This window comes from Apium graveolens, chromosome 11 (assembly GCF_009905375.1).
Source record: "Apium graveolens cultivar Ventura chromosome 11, ASM990537v1, whole genome shotgun sequence".
Taxonomy (NCBI): Eukaryota; Viridiplantae; Streptophyta; class Magnoliopsida; order Apiales; family Apiaceae; genus Apium; species Apium graveolens.
The window spans coordinates 176,572,504-176,586,043 of NC_133657.1; the positions used below are offsets into that span (position 1 = coordinate 176,572,504).

Below are 13,540 nucleotides of genomic sequence, written 5' to 3' on the forward strand. Positions count from 1 at the left end.
AAAAAACATAATAATTACAAGAAAATTAATTTATTTTAAATATCTCTAATCTAATATTCAACTCAATTATGTTATATTTTATTATTAATATAATGTGCGAAAAATGAACATTATACCATTTCCAATTATTCATTACAAATAACAAAATATAACATTATATATATATATATTTTTATCCAACAAATTTTAGGAGGTTAAAATAAAATAAACTGAAGTATCAAGTAATTTTACTCACAAGTCGAACCGTTAAACACCATTAAAAACTTTAATAGGGACCTTTATATTAATCCTTTGTTGATAAAGTATAATATAAAAATAACGTTACGCTGGAGATTTTGAGTTTTTGTACGAGATCACGATACGTGATATTTGAGATCCATTTTCAGACTTATTTTGAGAACTTTTAAGCATTTGTCATCCAATTCAATTATTGAAATCTTTTGGTGCCTCACACAGTCACCTTCAATGTTTTTCATAATGTAAATATCTTATTTAACTACTGTTATGAACATGTTACAGACCGCAACAATTTTTGTTATTTTTAATATGTAAAATTATTTTTCTTAAATTTTATTTTAAATATAAAATTACTTCTCTATATACGAAATATGTTATATTTAGCTTTAAGTATAATTTATTAACATAGTTCGTCCCTACGCAATATACGAAGTAATGATATATACTCCTCAATTCTTAATATTCTTAATACTCCCTCGCTCTCTTTTTATAAGTGGTCGCATTAGACTTTCTTTTTTTAGTTGTCACATTTGATTTTGGTGTAATTAAAGATTAAAATTTACTGAAATTTATTGATATTTTATAATTTGAACAAAATAAAAAAATTTACATTGTTGAAAAATATATTTAATCTATTTTAATATATAACTTTCAGTTTTTATAAATAATGTAAGACGAATATTTAATATTTGATCAAAAATTAATTAATTTGACTTTTATAAAAAAAATGTAACAAGTAAAAAGGGACGTAGAGAGTAATAAAAAAATTTATAGAATTAAATGGACCCCTGCTAGTTTCCTTGGCCTTTATAACTTATGTTAATATAACAAAAATTGGGTCATGCCCACAAGAGTCGGCTCAGTTGGTTAAAGAGGGGATAACTATCTTCTTGGTCACAAGTTCGAATCCCACATTTATGAATATGCCTCGCTAACCAGAGTATGTCGCTTAAATGCGGTTTAGTTTGGTTCACGTGATTTGCAGACTATTGTTTAAATCCGTGGGGTTTACCCAGTGCGCACCCAAATGATAGCGGTTGCGGGTTCCCTACGATAAAAAAACTTTAGTTTGTTTTCCACAAAGGCTGCACACTTTTGTAAGTTAAGTGAATTATTGATAAATTAATAAATGTTAGATAAACATAAAAAGGGCCATTGTTTTTTTTCCAGATAAAAATAATTTTATTTGATTTACTATTTTAACAGTCAAATATTAGTTAGTTTGACTAGTACTATATCTAGTGTTTAGTCATGTATTGGCGTCTCGACTTATTTAAAAATATTTCTAATTGATCGAATCGTATGGATGTCAAAGTAAATATATTTTAATGATATAATCAAAGTTTCAAATCAAGATAATTTTATTTGTTTTGTTATTTTAACAGTCAAGCATTGGTTTGACTATTAACGCTAAATAGTGTTTAATCCTGATTTGTTGTATCGATTATTTTAAAAATATTTTATATCGATACAACCGTATGGATGTCATAAAATATATATTTTATTGATATAACCAAAGTTTCATATAATAGTCAAACATTAGTTTGACTAGTAACAGTAACTAGTGTTTAGTCCTGTATTGGTGTCTCGACTTATTTAAAATTATTTCTAATTGATCCAACCATATGGATGTTAAAATAAATATCTTTTAATGATATAATCAAAGTTTCAAATCAAGATAATTTTATTTGATTTGTTATTTTAACAGTCAAGTATTAATTTAACTATTACTACTAACTAGTGTTTAGTGTTGATTTGTTGTTTTTATTATTTTAAAAATACTTTATATCGATCCAACCGTATGGATGTCATAATATATATAATATATATATATATATATTATTGATATAACCAAAGTTACATATCAAAATAATTTTATTTGATTTTTTTTTAACATTCAAACATTAGTTTCACAAGGACTAGTAACCGATGTTTAGTCCTGTATTAGTGTCTCGACTTATTTAAAATTATTGTTAATTGATCCAAGCGTATGGATGTCAAAATAAATATATTTTAATGATATAACTAAAGTTTCAAATCAAAATAATTTTATTTAGTTTGTTATTTTAACAATCAAACATTAATTTGACTATTACCGCTAACTAGTGTTTAGTCATGAATTGGTGTTTCGATTTTTTTAAAAATATTTTTTATCGATCCAACCGTATGAATGTCAAGATATATATATTTTAGTGATACAATCAAAATTAAAAAAAAATATTATAAGATAAGTTATTTTCACAGTCAAATAGCGGTTGACTTGAATTTTTTTTTGACTCGGCTCGACTCCTTTATGTTCGCGAAGAAGCTCGTGCTCGGCTCGTTAGTTAACGAGTTCAAGCTCGAACACATTTTTTATTGATAAGAAAACCCGGCTCGACTTGGTTCTTGAACAGCCCAAAGCTTACTATTTGAAAAGGAAATGTTTTATTTTAAGTAAGAAAAGATAATGTTTTTGAAAATTTTCTTTTGCCAAAGGATATTAAATGGGTCTCCTAAGTCTTAATAGCCAATAATAAGAATTTATTAAATTCCCATTTTATTATATTATAATAAATTTATTTTAATTATGAACATAAAGAAAAATTAATTTTATGTAAAGGTGGTAGGGTTGATGTAAAGTTTGGTAACATTGATGTCCACTGGCATATTAAACTCAGATTTAAATTCTTTTTAGATTTTAAAAAAATCGGTAATATTAAGTTTTGATTAAAAAAAATCTTTATTTGTTGGATTTAAGGATATCGTTATTAAATAAAAAATAATTTTATAAATGAATAAATTTCTTTATTGAATCTCAAAGAATTTAAATAAAATAATCCTAATAACATATAGCTGGATCTTTGAAATCCAAAAAATAGAAAATCTAGTGTGAGTACCCCCAAATTGAAATCCTAAACACTTGAAGAGAATTAATTTCTTATTATTATTTTTTTAAATTCACATATTCCTGCAAATATACTTTTTAAAATAAAAACACTGATAGTATTTATTTATCCATCGGAAGAATAATGTCAATAAACATATCCCAAATTCTTTACGGTTTATGCAAGTCAGCTTCAAAACTTAAAAGTCAAACAGCAGTCTTAAATTTTGGGCCGGCCCATAAAAAGCCCACCTTTGCAACTTTAACATTCCCGCCGTGAATTTAATTCAAAACCGCGCCTTTATATTTTACAAAATTTACTGTTTTCTACTGCTAACAACCAAAACATTTACCGTAAAATCCAATCACATTTTTTATCTGGTAAAAAAATAATTTATACCTCGGTGAAAATCTGGTAGATAATGTATAAATAAACATCTCAACAATCTCGTTTCTCATCGTAATCTCTAGGGTTTTGGATTCCTGAATTGAGAAACATATAGATACATATACACAGATACATACATAGAGCGTGTGTAATTGGGGGTTTAATAACTGTTTGATAAATGGATTCATTTGAAACAAATCTTGATATGATTGCTCCTAATTCATCCGATTCTTCTCCGATTCGTGTACGATTACTAATTCTTTATTTTCGATGTTACATTTCGATTATTCGAGTTTTGTTTATGTATTCGTACGTGTGCACTGACAGAACCAGAATTTCGGGATTTTATCAGTACTGACTTTTGCATATAAAATTATATTACTGTTTTCCTAAACTAGTATCGGTTTTTTTTTGTTTAATTGATTTTCGAATGTGAGCGGAGAGATTGGAGCTAACACTAGCCTTCCTTGGTTATGCAACTATATGTGTTGCCAATTTACCGTGTTTAGTGTTTGTTGATTGAATTGCCTTGTTTGTGATTGTTTATTTAATTTTATGCCGAATTGGGGATTTGTTAGTGTTTGATGTATTAATAATTTACGGAATCAGGTTTTGAATGACAATGTAAGGTATCTGTGTTTGTTTTTGTTGTATTGTTTGCGGCTTCAAGTGATTTGTTGTTAATTGCTTATAGGTTTAGGTTTTTTTGTTTCACTTCTTACCCTGCTTATAATTAATTAGTTAGATATGAGATGTTTACGAGATCTTTGACACAAATAATCGATTATGCATTATATGGGAATAATTCTGCGGAATTGGTTACTATATCACACTTTAAATTGTCTGTTTAACTAATTATGCTGATACGAGTGTTGGTTTGCTACAAAATCATAAAAAGAAGGAAATATTTTCAAACTGATTCAAGTGTGTTTTGTTTTCATAGTCTGCACTTTTCATTGTTTTGATGGTCGATATAAGCATGGTTAATAGAACTTAGAATTGTGAATTTGGTTCTGCATAATTGCGATAATGATCCTTTTCTTGTAAAGCCTTTCAAGACAGTGGAACAAAGCTTTCCTGAACTTGAATATTCTCCCCAAGTATTCACATCACCAAGAATCAATCCAAAAATTCAATCAAGTTCACTTCAGAGGTTCGGTTGTTGAATTTATATTTTAGTATCAATTTTAGAACTTTGCATGATTATATGTTTCAAAAATTTATAGGCCTTACCATCATTCATCCAGGGAATATTCCAAGCCGAATGGTGACAAAAATGATGATATTGCTCCAGTTATATGTACACCTGGAAAATTAAAGACCGACTTGAGCAACCCAGTGAACTCTCACAACGTAGGTCAGAGTAGTAACAATTCTGCAGATGGAGAAGGTGGCATTGGCTCTGAATCCCCTGAAAAGTACTTGAAATATCTCTTCAAGGTGATTTCTGATGATGATTCAAGTCTGAAGCAATCTGGTACTGCTACTCCCTCTTCCAATGACTTTGCAGAATGTATCAACTACAATTCTTTATATGGTGAACAAAATAATGGCCATGTAAGGACCGAGGTATGTTAAAAATATTGCTTTCATGTGATTAAAGTATATGAGAATGTAACTATTAATTTCTTAATCAAGAAAAATGGTTATAGATATCTTGGTCATGGAAATACAATTATACAAAAGTTTCAGAATGTACTAGTTTGGCAAACAGTTGAATTTTGTTCTACCACTCGGCAGCTCCAAGTATCTGCATAGAATTCTCAGCTGCATACATGCCAAAACTATCAACTGCTGAGTGCCGATACTAAACTATAGATTTAACGAGTAGTAATTTAAAAATGTAACCCTTCTTTATTGTAAATTATGTGCTATGCTAAATGTAGGTCAGTCAACCGATGCCTGATGTGCCTACACACTGTCTTCAATATGATGAGATCCAACAGGAATCTGTTGACGAAATTTGTGGTTCTGTATATCAGTTAAATGCTGCAACTTTTTCAAGGTCATTTGCCAATGAATCACAGGTTCTAGGATCATCTTGTACACCCATAGATGCACCTCCCAACAGCGTTGAACTGGAGAACATTAGCAAAGCAACATCATCCATGTTCCACGCCCCAATATTTGGGAGGTCAAGTATAGCAGTTCCCAAGCCATCAGGAATTGGTCTGCACTTAAATAGCATACTTAATTCTTTACCAATGGATTGTGGTGCAAGTGTGAAATCAGCTGAAGGGAATTTCATGACTGTACAAGGCAAAATGTCATTGTGCACCACAGATTCTCATTCAACAGAGAATACAAAGAATTCTTCAACTTCGTCAAAAGCAATTGACGGTTCATTGGTAAGAACCGAAAAAATGGAACGGGAAAATTGTGCTTCTGCTGTAGGAACCTCTAGAAATCTGTGTTCTCGCTGTACTAAACCTATGTTTAATTTTGTGCTTTTGCAGAAGCCAACTGAGCAGCATTCTATATCTTGTGGTAGAAGGGAATATGCTAAATTGAGTCCACAAAAGAAGAGGCAAGACTGCATGATATTCTTTGTGGTTAATAGTTATGCACATATATATTCTCCCCACTTTATAATTTTGTAACATTAATTTTTCAGGAAAAGGTCAATGGGTGAAGGAGATGGTTGCAAACGCTGCAATTGCAAGAAGACGAAATGTTTGAAACTGTATGTGATTTGGCTAATTTATTTATTATCAACTTTATATACCTTATTAGATGTATTATCTTTACACACCCAACCAATTTGCTCCTTGTAGCTACTGTGATTGTTTTGCTGCTGGATACTACTGCGGTGAAACTTGTTCTTGCCAAGGGTGCTTTAACAGCCCTGAATATGAGGATACTGTTCTTGACACTAGGAAAAAAATCGTGTCCCGCAATCCGCTTGCATTTGTACCCAAGACATTTCAGCATGCGGGTGAGTCTCCTGCAAGTAATATTCAGGTATGGTACCCTGTATGCTTGATTTCGATGAATATGTTTGTAATTAGCCACAGTTGCTAATGAGAGATTTCTGCAGGACATTAACAAGGCAACACCTTTCTCTGTGAGGCATAAAAGAGGGTGCAATTGCAAAAAGTCGAGGTGCCTGAAAAGGTACTGTGAGTGCTATCAGGTTAGTCTTCTAACTAAAAAAGTTATATATTCTTTTATGTATTTATATGATTGATATCCATTGTCTGAAATTCTACTACTTCGTGTCAAAAGTCAAACGTAGGATGCTCTGATGGATGTCGGTGTGATGGGTGTCAAAATGTCTACGGAAAGAAAGAAGGTACCCTACATGCTATATATTACATGTATATTGTTTTGCTTCGGTTGCATCCTTAAACTGATTCCATGAGACACTATCACCTTTTGTCAGTGATATCGATAATTTAAGAATGCTACTTGTCTAAAAGACGGTCATATCGATAATTTAAGAATGCTACTTGTCTAAACAGACGGTCATACTGTAACTACTATTGATGTCACAGTTTACCGATCACCAAACTGAATGTATATTAAATTGTTAAAATTTAAATTATGACTGACTCTTACTAAGAGGATTTTAACATCACCTTAGCTTGAGTGCAGGAATGTTTCGAATTCAATCAAGTTTTCCAATGATAAAAAATTATTTTGTTTGGTTATTGAATGTACTGCTAGTTCCAAACAACTTTTAAATACTAAATATGAAGAGGCTATAGAAATTTCCCAATTTGGATGGGCCGATCCCCTAATTTTATGGCATCAATTGTTATTCGATTATTAGATTGGCTCAAAAGTATATGTATGACTCTTTATCACACTGATGCCTGGAGTTAGGTTAAAACATTTTTTCGATTTGGTCAAGAATTTAGGGCTATAGTTGCCAACAATTATTTAATATATTGCAAAGCCAAAACTCAAGAGCATTTTTGTCGGACTTGATCAAATTCAGTCAACAGTTTATATATTTTTTACTTAAAATGGCTGCCTTTTTTAGATCTTCTTTAATTAGCAAGAGGATGTCTATATTTTTTATTGCCTCGACAAGGGACTAAAATCTAAAATGTCAAATGTAACAAATAATTTGTTTTCCTCAGAATATGACGTGAGTCAACATCATGCCATCCCAGAAGCCACTAATGATATACCGGAGATATCATTTGATCAGGAGTTGGATACTTTGTGTTCTAAGCTCAGCATTCCTCACAATATGACTCCTTTCACACCATTACTCCAGTACTCAGAGTAAGTTCATCAATCTGATTTTTGATCCTTTCACTCTCTTTTCTTCCCTCATTTATTTCTTGCTTTTTTATTAAAACTTGACTTTGTTTAATAAATTGCATAATCAAGTAACTCTCTGTCATTTGCCTTGTGTTTCACAAGTAGTCTGGGGAAGGATGCATTACATACTCATTTTCCTTACACAAGATGTGGGCAGTCACCAGAAGCTGATATTGCTCTATCTGCAACCCATAAGAAGCCCTCAATTTGTCAAACTATTCCAAATTTAGTATCTTCAGAAATGCAATTGTATAACTGCAACTCAAAAATGGTGGATGATTTCTTACCACACCGTGGCAAAATGACAAAGGTCCTGACAAGTTGCCAGTCGTCTCCTGAAAGTGGCTCTTTTTCAGCACTAAGCTCTCCGTTATGTAGTACATCAATGATATCAGTTTTTCCATCTGGGCAAAACAAACTTCTGATGGATCTTGATTCTAACAGCAGGTGCTACAACATTTCAGAAGATGATGACATGCCAGAGATACTCAAGGAACATCCTATCTCATTTTCTGAAGGAAAAGTAAGATCTCCGAATAAGAAAAGAGTTTCTTCCCCGCATGATCGCTGCTCTTCCATGACAGGACTTGGAGGTGGCCGCAAGTTTACATTGAAGGCTGTTCCAGCTTTCCCACCAGTGGCCCCATGCACTAATGTCAAAAGCACTAGTGGTCCAAGTGAACCTGATTTAAATTCAAATAATAGCAAATGACAGATATGGTACAAGCCTACAAGGTGACCTTGCAAAATTTCTTTTATGAATGAACAAATAAATTAATTCCTTTTCTCCTTTAGACGTGCTTCGTTTTTAATATATATAATTTTTGATTTTTTGCTCACTGAATAATTCGCCATCAGTTGCTTTAAGGATTTATTAATTGATATGAATTAGCTTCAGCATGTTCCGATTAGTTATTACCTTACTTAACTGGATTATGTTCCACAGTTCCAGGTATTGGTTGTCGAATATTTACAAGGGTTTTAAGTATTTAAGTGCCTGATCTATGATTAAAAATATACAATTCAATTGTAAACACAGTTGTAACACCACCTCCAAGCATATCTGTGTGTTACTCGGAATGAGCCTTGTTCTAATATTAGGGTTTCAGTATGGAAACAAGGAAACGTTAGCTTAGAGATGTTAAAAAAGGTATTTCTAACTTCATCATATTTGTGTATAACTAATTGAGTATGGTTGACGCCTTCAAGTAAAAACATAACCTGAGTCCTGATGCTCAAAAATTGAAAAAAGATTATGGTCACATTGTTCATCTCATTACAGTTAATAGAAGAATACATACTCTGTCAAAGAGTTGAAGATTTGTTTTGGAAAAGCATGAATATAAGACAGAGGTTGTTCATTACAACATTTCGAGATGTCACTCTCGTAGTTTTCCTTTATCCAAGACATAACAAGAATTTTTCGGACTCTCCAAGATATGAGGACCCTGAGGCGTGAATAGCTTCGTTGCAGACAACTGCCACCTCTGGGAGCATATGATTTTGTTCTTCCTGTATGTATGTGCTCCCAATCAATTTACTAAATTTGTTTCTCTTTTACTATGCCTTATCGAGCCAAGTAATTATATAGGTCTATACATGTTCCTAAACAACTTATAAAATCTTGTATGCCTACAGTAACAAATCTATATGAGATGATAAGGTTTAGAGATGTGATCTGTGAGAATAATTAAATGCTGTTCTCAGAAAGCTTCCTGATGATGTTGAATCTCGAAGAAGACTAGCTTATTGCAATGCAGTATTATATTGAGTTTAATTGGAGTTTTACATCACAAGCTTCCTACTTTCTTTTAAACATTGGAATAGAACTCTAGCCAGCTTCAATAGATATAAAAACAAGCCAAGAAATTAAAACTCAGATGAGATTCAGCTTCATAACATCTCAACATATAGCATAAGCCTCTTCTCCATTTTATAGTACATTTTAGTTCAGTGCGAAAATAATTTTTTTAGTACGAGTTAAGTGCATCCTTGTCACCATCTCCCCATATAGCATAAGCTTCTTCTCCATGAGTAGCATTGTCTCCGATCTCCATATCTTCATCGGACATTCTCAGCGGGAAAAAGAGTTGAACAACAAGACAAACCAAACTTGTAACAAAAACATTCACACCCACAACAAAAACAATACCGAGAAGCTGGATTCCTATTTGTCGAAATCCTGCATGAACCCTTCCTTCACTAAAACCATAGAAAAAGCCTACATAATGGGCATATTTTGCGTAGAACAAGTTGCATAAGGAAGGTTTTGCAAAGAGACCGGTGAGAATTCCACCAAGGCAGCCAGCGACGGCATGTGTGTGAAACACAGCCATGGTGTCATCGACTTTCTGTAGAAGCTCTGATCGTTTGTGCACTACCATCATCGTGAACCAGGGGATTGAGCCTGAGCAAATTCCCATGACTATTGCAGCCCATCCTTCCACAACACCTATATTATCCAAATCCCAAGAAAATTATTACTTGATAATAGGAACTTGAGACCTTCAGTTTTATGTTAATGATCAAATATGTAAATTTAACCAAAAAGTCTTTTTTCTCGAAGTCTAACAGCTTCAAAAAGGAAAATTTATAAAAAGTAGTAGTTGTATATACCAGCTGCAGGAGTGATGCAAACTAAACCAGTGATCATGCCTTGAACAGCGCCAATTACAGAAGCTTTCCGGAAGACGACGATATCCAAAAACACCCAAGTCAACAAACTCGTTGCAGCACAAATATGAGTGTTCAGAACAGCCAAAGAAGCATCCACGCTCACGCTATAGGGGTCACCACCATTAAAACCAGTCCACCCCATCCACAGAAGGCCTGCCCCTGCCAACATTAGTATTATGTTGTTTGGAGGAAATCTTTCCCTGTCTTTGGTTAATCTAGGACCGACCTGCACATATTCATAGTCCGAATCATCACTACTTTGCAACTTTCTATTTACATACCATATATGATTTACGCTATTTGATACCCACCCAATATGCGGCTGTGAAACCAGCAACTCCAGAAGACAAATGAATGACATATCCACCTGAGTAGTCAATAATGCCTTTAACTGCTAACCAACCTTCAAGTGACCAAATTGAAAAGGCTACAAACGTATACGAAAACGTTAGCCACAATGGCACAAACAACATCCAAGCGTAGAAATTCATGCGCCCCAACAAAGCCCCAGCTATCAGAATCACCGTAATCGCAGCAAAAACAAACTGGAAAAACACCATTGTCGAATTAGGAAAGGCCCCCGAAAATGCTTGTTCCATAAGATACTCCTGTTCTAATGCAACATCAATTTTTCCCCATATTGGAATAAATTTTTTCCCAAAAGAAAGTGTATATCCCCAGCACACCCAACAGACAAGAACACTTGCAAATGCATATAGTGCCATAAAAGCCGAATTCACAGCCCATTTCTTCTTGACAGCTCCTCCGTAGAGAATTATAAGCCCGGGGACGCTCTGTAAACCAACCATAGTTGCTGCAACAAGTTGCCATGCATTATCAGCTTTGTTCATCCAATCCGGATTCGATTCATTAGGCAACAAGTTTGAGGGTAATGATGAATAGTTAGCCATATTGGGTGATTGTGTGTTAGAGATGGTGCATTTGCATAATCTGAGACAACAATGGCAAGCTTATATAGGGACTGTTCATATTGTTGAGATGCTTTCTTGCACTGAGTTCTAAACTATGCAAACATTACTATATTGTCATAATCTTGTACATAGTTGTGTAACCAGTATAGTTAAAAGGTTTTGGCGAGACTAACAACATTTTGACAGATCAAGGGACATTTTCAATGTGCTCAACTTGTTTAATAGAATTATATGAAAGAATCTTAATCATAGGAATCAGTACCAGTTGCTATCTTTGGTTTTTCCTCTGTTTCTCAATCTCTTTTGTTTCCAAATATAAAATAAAATAATGTTTAGTGTATTGTCATGTCTTCATTACATGAAATGTGGGTGATGCAAATTAGAGTGAAAACAATCTGCGATTAATACAAATAATCAAACAAGTGTGTGCGTGAGTAAACGAAATCAAACGGAGGAAGAAAAGATATAAACAGAAGAGAGATCCTCGAGTCAAGTTGAAACTGTCTCCTTAAAGCTATTTCGCCTCTCACCGTATGTGCGAGTCGATAGCCTCCCAGGATAAAACGAGGTAGCGGCGGCGTTACGGATAACGAGCACCTTCAGCGAGCTTGAACGGGCACGAAACTATCACCGAGAGAGAGATTTGTGTTTAGAGGCGAATATGTTTTTTTTTGGTGTGTCTAACCCTAACGCCTTAGAGGTGTTTATATAGGTGTAGATAGACTTGTGCGCTACTCTTTTCCATAAATAATCTGAAACAGAATCAGATTAAATATATCAAGACATACACCATATTAATTAATCTGAAACAAAATCAAATTAATTTATGCCATAATATTTGAGCCAAATTCTAATGGAAAATAATAATTTCCATTATTAAGAGAATATCATCATATCTCACACATCTTTTAGTCATAATGCTCAAAAATATGACTTACCAATATGAGACTTATACCCATATTTTCCAACAATCCCCCACATGGGTGAGATTGGTGATCTTAGTAGCACACACCAGACAGACAGACAGACAGACACGGAGTTTGACTTGGTGATAGTTTCTTCGATCAGATATAGCATACGATAGGTAGAGAATGCTCCTTGAACCTTCGCTCGAGTAAGCATACCGACTTTACTGGTAGACAGTAGACGTGCTTGTCCTTGAACTGTTCGGCCGTTTATGTAAACGATGATATACTTATCACTATAACGTTTCTGACTCGTTCAGCTCTCATGAGTATGTCCATTTTGGCCATGGAACATCGTCCTGGTTCTGTAGAAGTTTCTAAAGAATTGTGCCTCGCAATTCTCCTTTGAAGCGGCCCCACTTCTCTCCCACATAGGTGATCTTTATCTTATAGAGTAACCCGCGTTTACTCAACTGAATTCCATGCGTTCACTCCTGAGCTCCATGTATTCATCAAAGATCATTAAAGGCTCAAAGCTTAACCTCGTACCTTACGGGTCTCACTGTTTCCTCATCATAGGAACAGGCCAGGGGTTAACCCCACAGTGATTTGGTCATCATGATTTAGTTGTCCCATTGAACCAAGTTCTTGGGATCTCCAGTCAGCAATGGTTGGGTGTCCACCATGATGCCGTTAAGCAATAGGCTTAAGGCCCATCCCTCTCGATGATTTCTCAACCACTTCTCTTGATAACCCTTTGGTTAGTGGATCCGCGATATTATCCTTTGACGGTATATAGTCAATAGTGATAATTCCGGTTGAGATCAATTGTCTAATGGAACTGTGTCGTCGTCGTATATGACGAGACTTTCCATTATACATCGTGCTCTGTGCTCTGCCAATAGCGGTTTGACTATCACAGTGAATCCCTATTGCAGTTACAGGCTTTGGCCATCTTGGAATATCCTCCAGAAACTGACGTAGATATTCAGCCTCTTCGGCGCATTTATCTAGTGCCACAAACTCAGCTTCCATCGTGGAATGAGTTATCACCATTTGTTTTGAGGATTTCCATGATATTGTCGCTCCAGCTAATGTAAACACATAGCCACTCGTAGACTTAAGTGCTTTCTTGCTAGATATCCAATTTGCGTCAATATATCCTTCTAATACTGTTGGGTATCTGCCATAGTGCAGTCCATAGTCTCGAGTTCCCCTCAAGTACCTTAGTACCCTTATAATCGCTTTCCAGTGATCAGCTCCC

General features: G+C 34.1%; 2 protein-coding genes across 3 annotated transcripts; one reads left to right on the forward strand and one right to left on the reverse strand.

Moving 5' to 3' along the window:
- The first annotated feature begins 3,524 nt into the window (after positions 1-3,524).
- LOC141696804 (protein tesmin/TSO1-like CXC 2) lies at positions 3,525-8,557 on the forward strand. Of its 2 annotated transcripts, none has more exons than XM_074500925.1 (11): positions 3,525-3,735; positions 4,541-4,644; positions 4,739-5,060; positions 5,378-5,839; positions 5,948-6,018; positions 6,106-6,174; positions 6,266-6,452; positions 6,529-6,624; positions 6,717-6,783; positions 7,577-7,724; positions 7,866-8,557. In XM_074500925.1, exons 1-11 carry the CDS (start codon positions 3,670-3,672, stop codon positions 8,473-8,475), a joined length of 2,202 nt encoding a protein of 733 aa, XP_074357026.1. In that variant the 5' UTR covers positions 3,525-3,669; the 3' UTR covers positions 8,476-8,557. The 2 variants fall into 2 exon arrangements, with proteins under 2 accessions (XP_074357026.1, XP_074357027.1); XM_074500926.1 differs by having other exon boundaries at positions 3,527-3,735; positions 7,869-8,557.
- A 1,176-nt stretch (positions 8,558-9,733) lies between these two features.
- Positions 9,734-11,350, reverse strand: LOC141696172 (ammonium transporter 2 member 5-like). The gene is made up of 3 exons (XM_074500353.1): positions 10,751-11,350; positions 10,380-10,665; positions 9,734-10,215 (listed from the first exon to the last, which is right to left on the reverse strand). The coding sequence occupies exons 1-3, from the start codon at positions 11,348-11,350 to the stop codon at positions 9,734-9,736; spliced, it is 1,368 nt and encodes a 455-aa protein (XP_074356454.1).
- Positions 11,351-13,540: the final 2,190 nt, after the last annotated feature.

Bases quoted from the DNA above. Each gene is read 5' to 3' on its own strand.
- LOC141696804 (XM_074500925.1), top strand. From the start codon at position 3,670: ATGGATTCATTTGAAACAAATCTTGATATGATTGCTCCTAATTCATCC. The intron at 5,840-5,947 runs GTAAGAACCGAA...GTGCTTTTGCAG, and splicing joins AAGCAATTGACGGTTCATTG to AAGCCAACTGAGCAGCATTC. The intron at 6,784-7,576 runs GTACCCTACATG...TGTTTTCCTCAG, and splicing joins TGTCTACGGAAAGAAAGAAG to AATATGACGTGAGTCAACAT.
- LOC141696172 (XM_074500353.1), bottom strand. From the start codon at position 11,350: ATGGCTAACTATTCATCATTACCCTCAAACTTGTTGCCTAATGAATCG. The intron at 10,666-10,750 runs GTGGGTATCAAA...GAATATGTGCAG, and splicing joins GTTTCACAGCCGCATATTGG to GTCGGTCCTAGATTAACCAA. The intron at 10,216-10,379 runs GTATATACAACT...TGGATAATATAG, and splicing joins TTGCATCACTCCTGCAGCTG to GTGTTGTGGAAGGATGGGCT.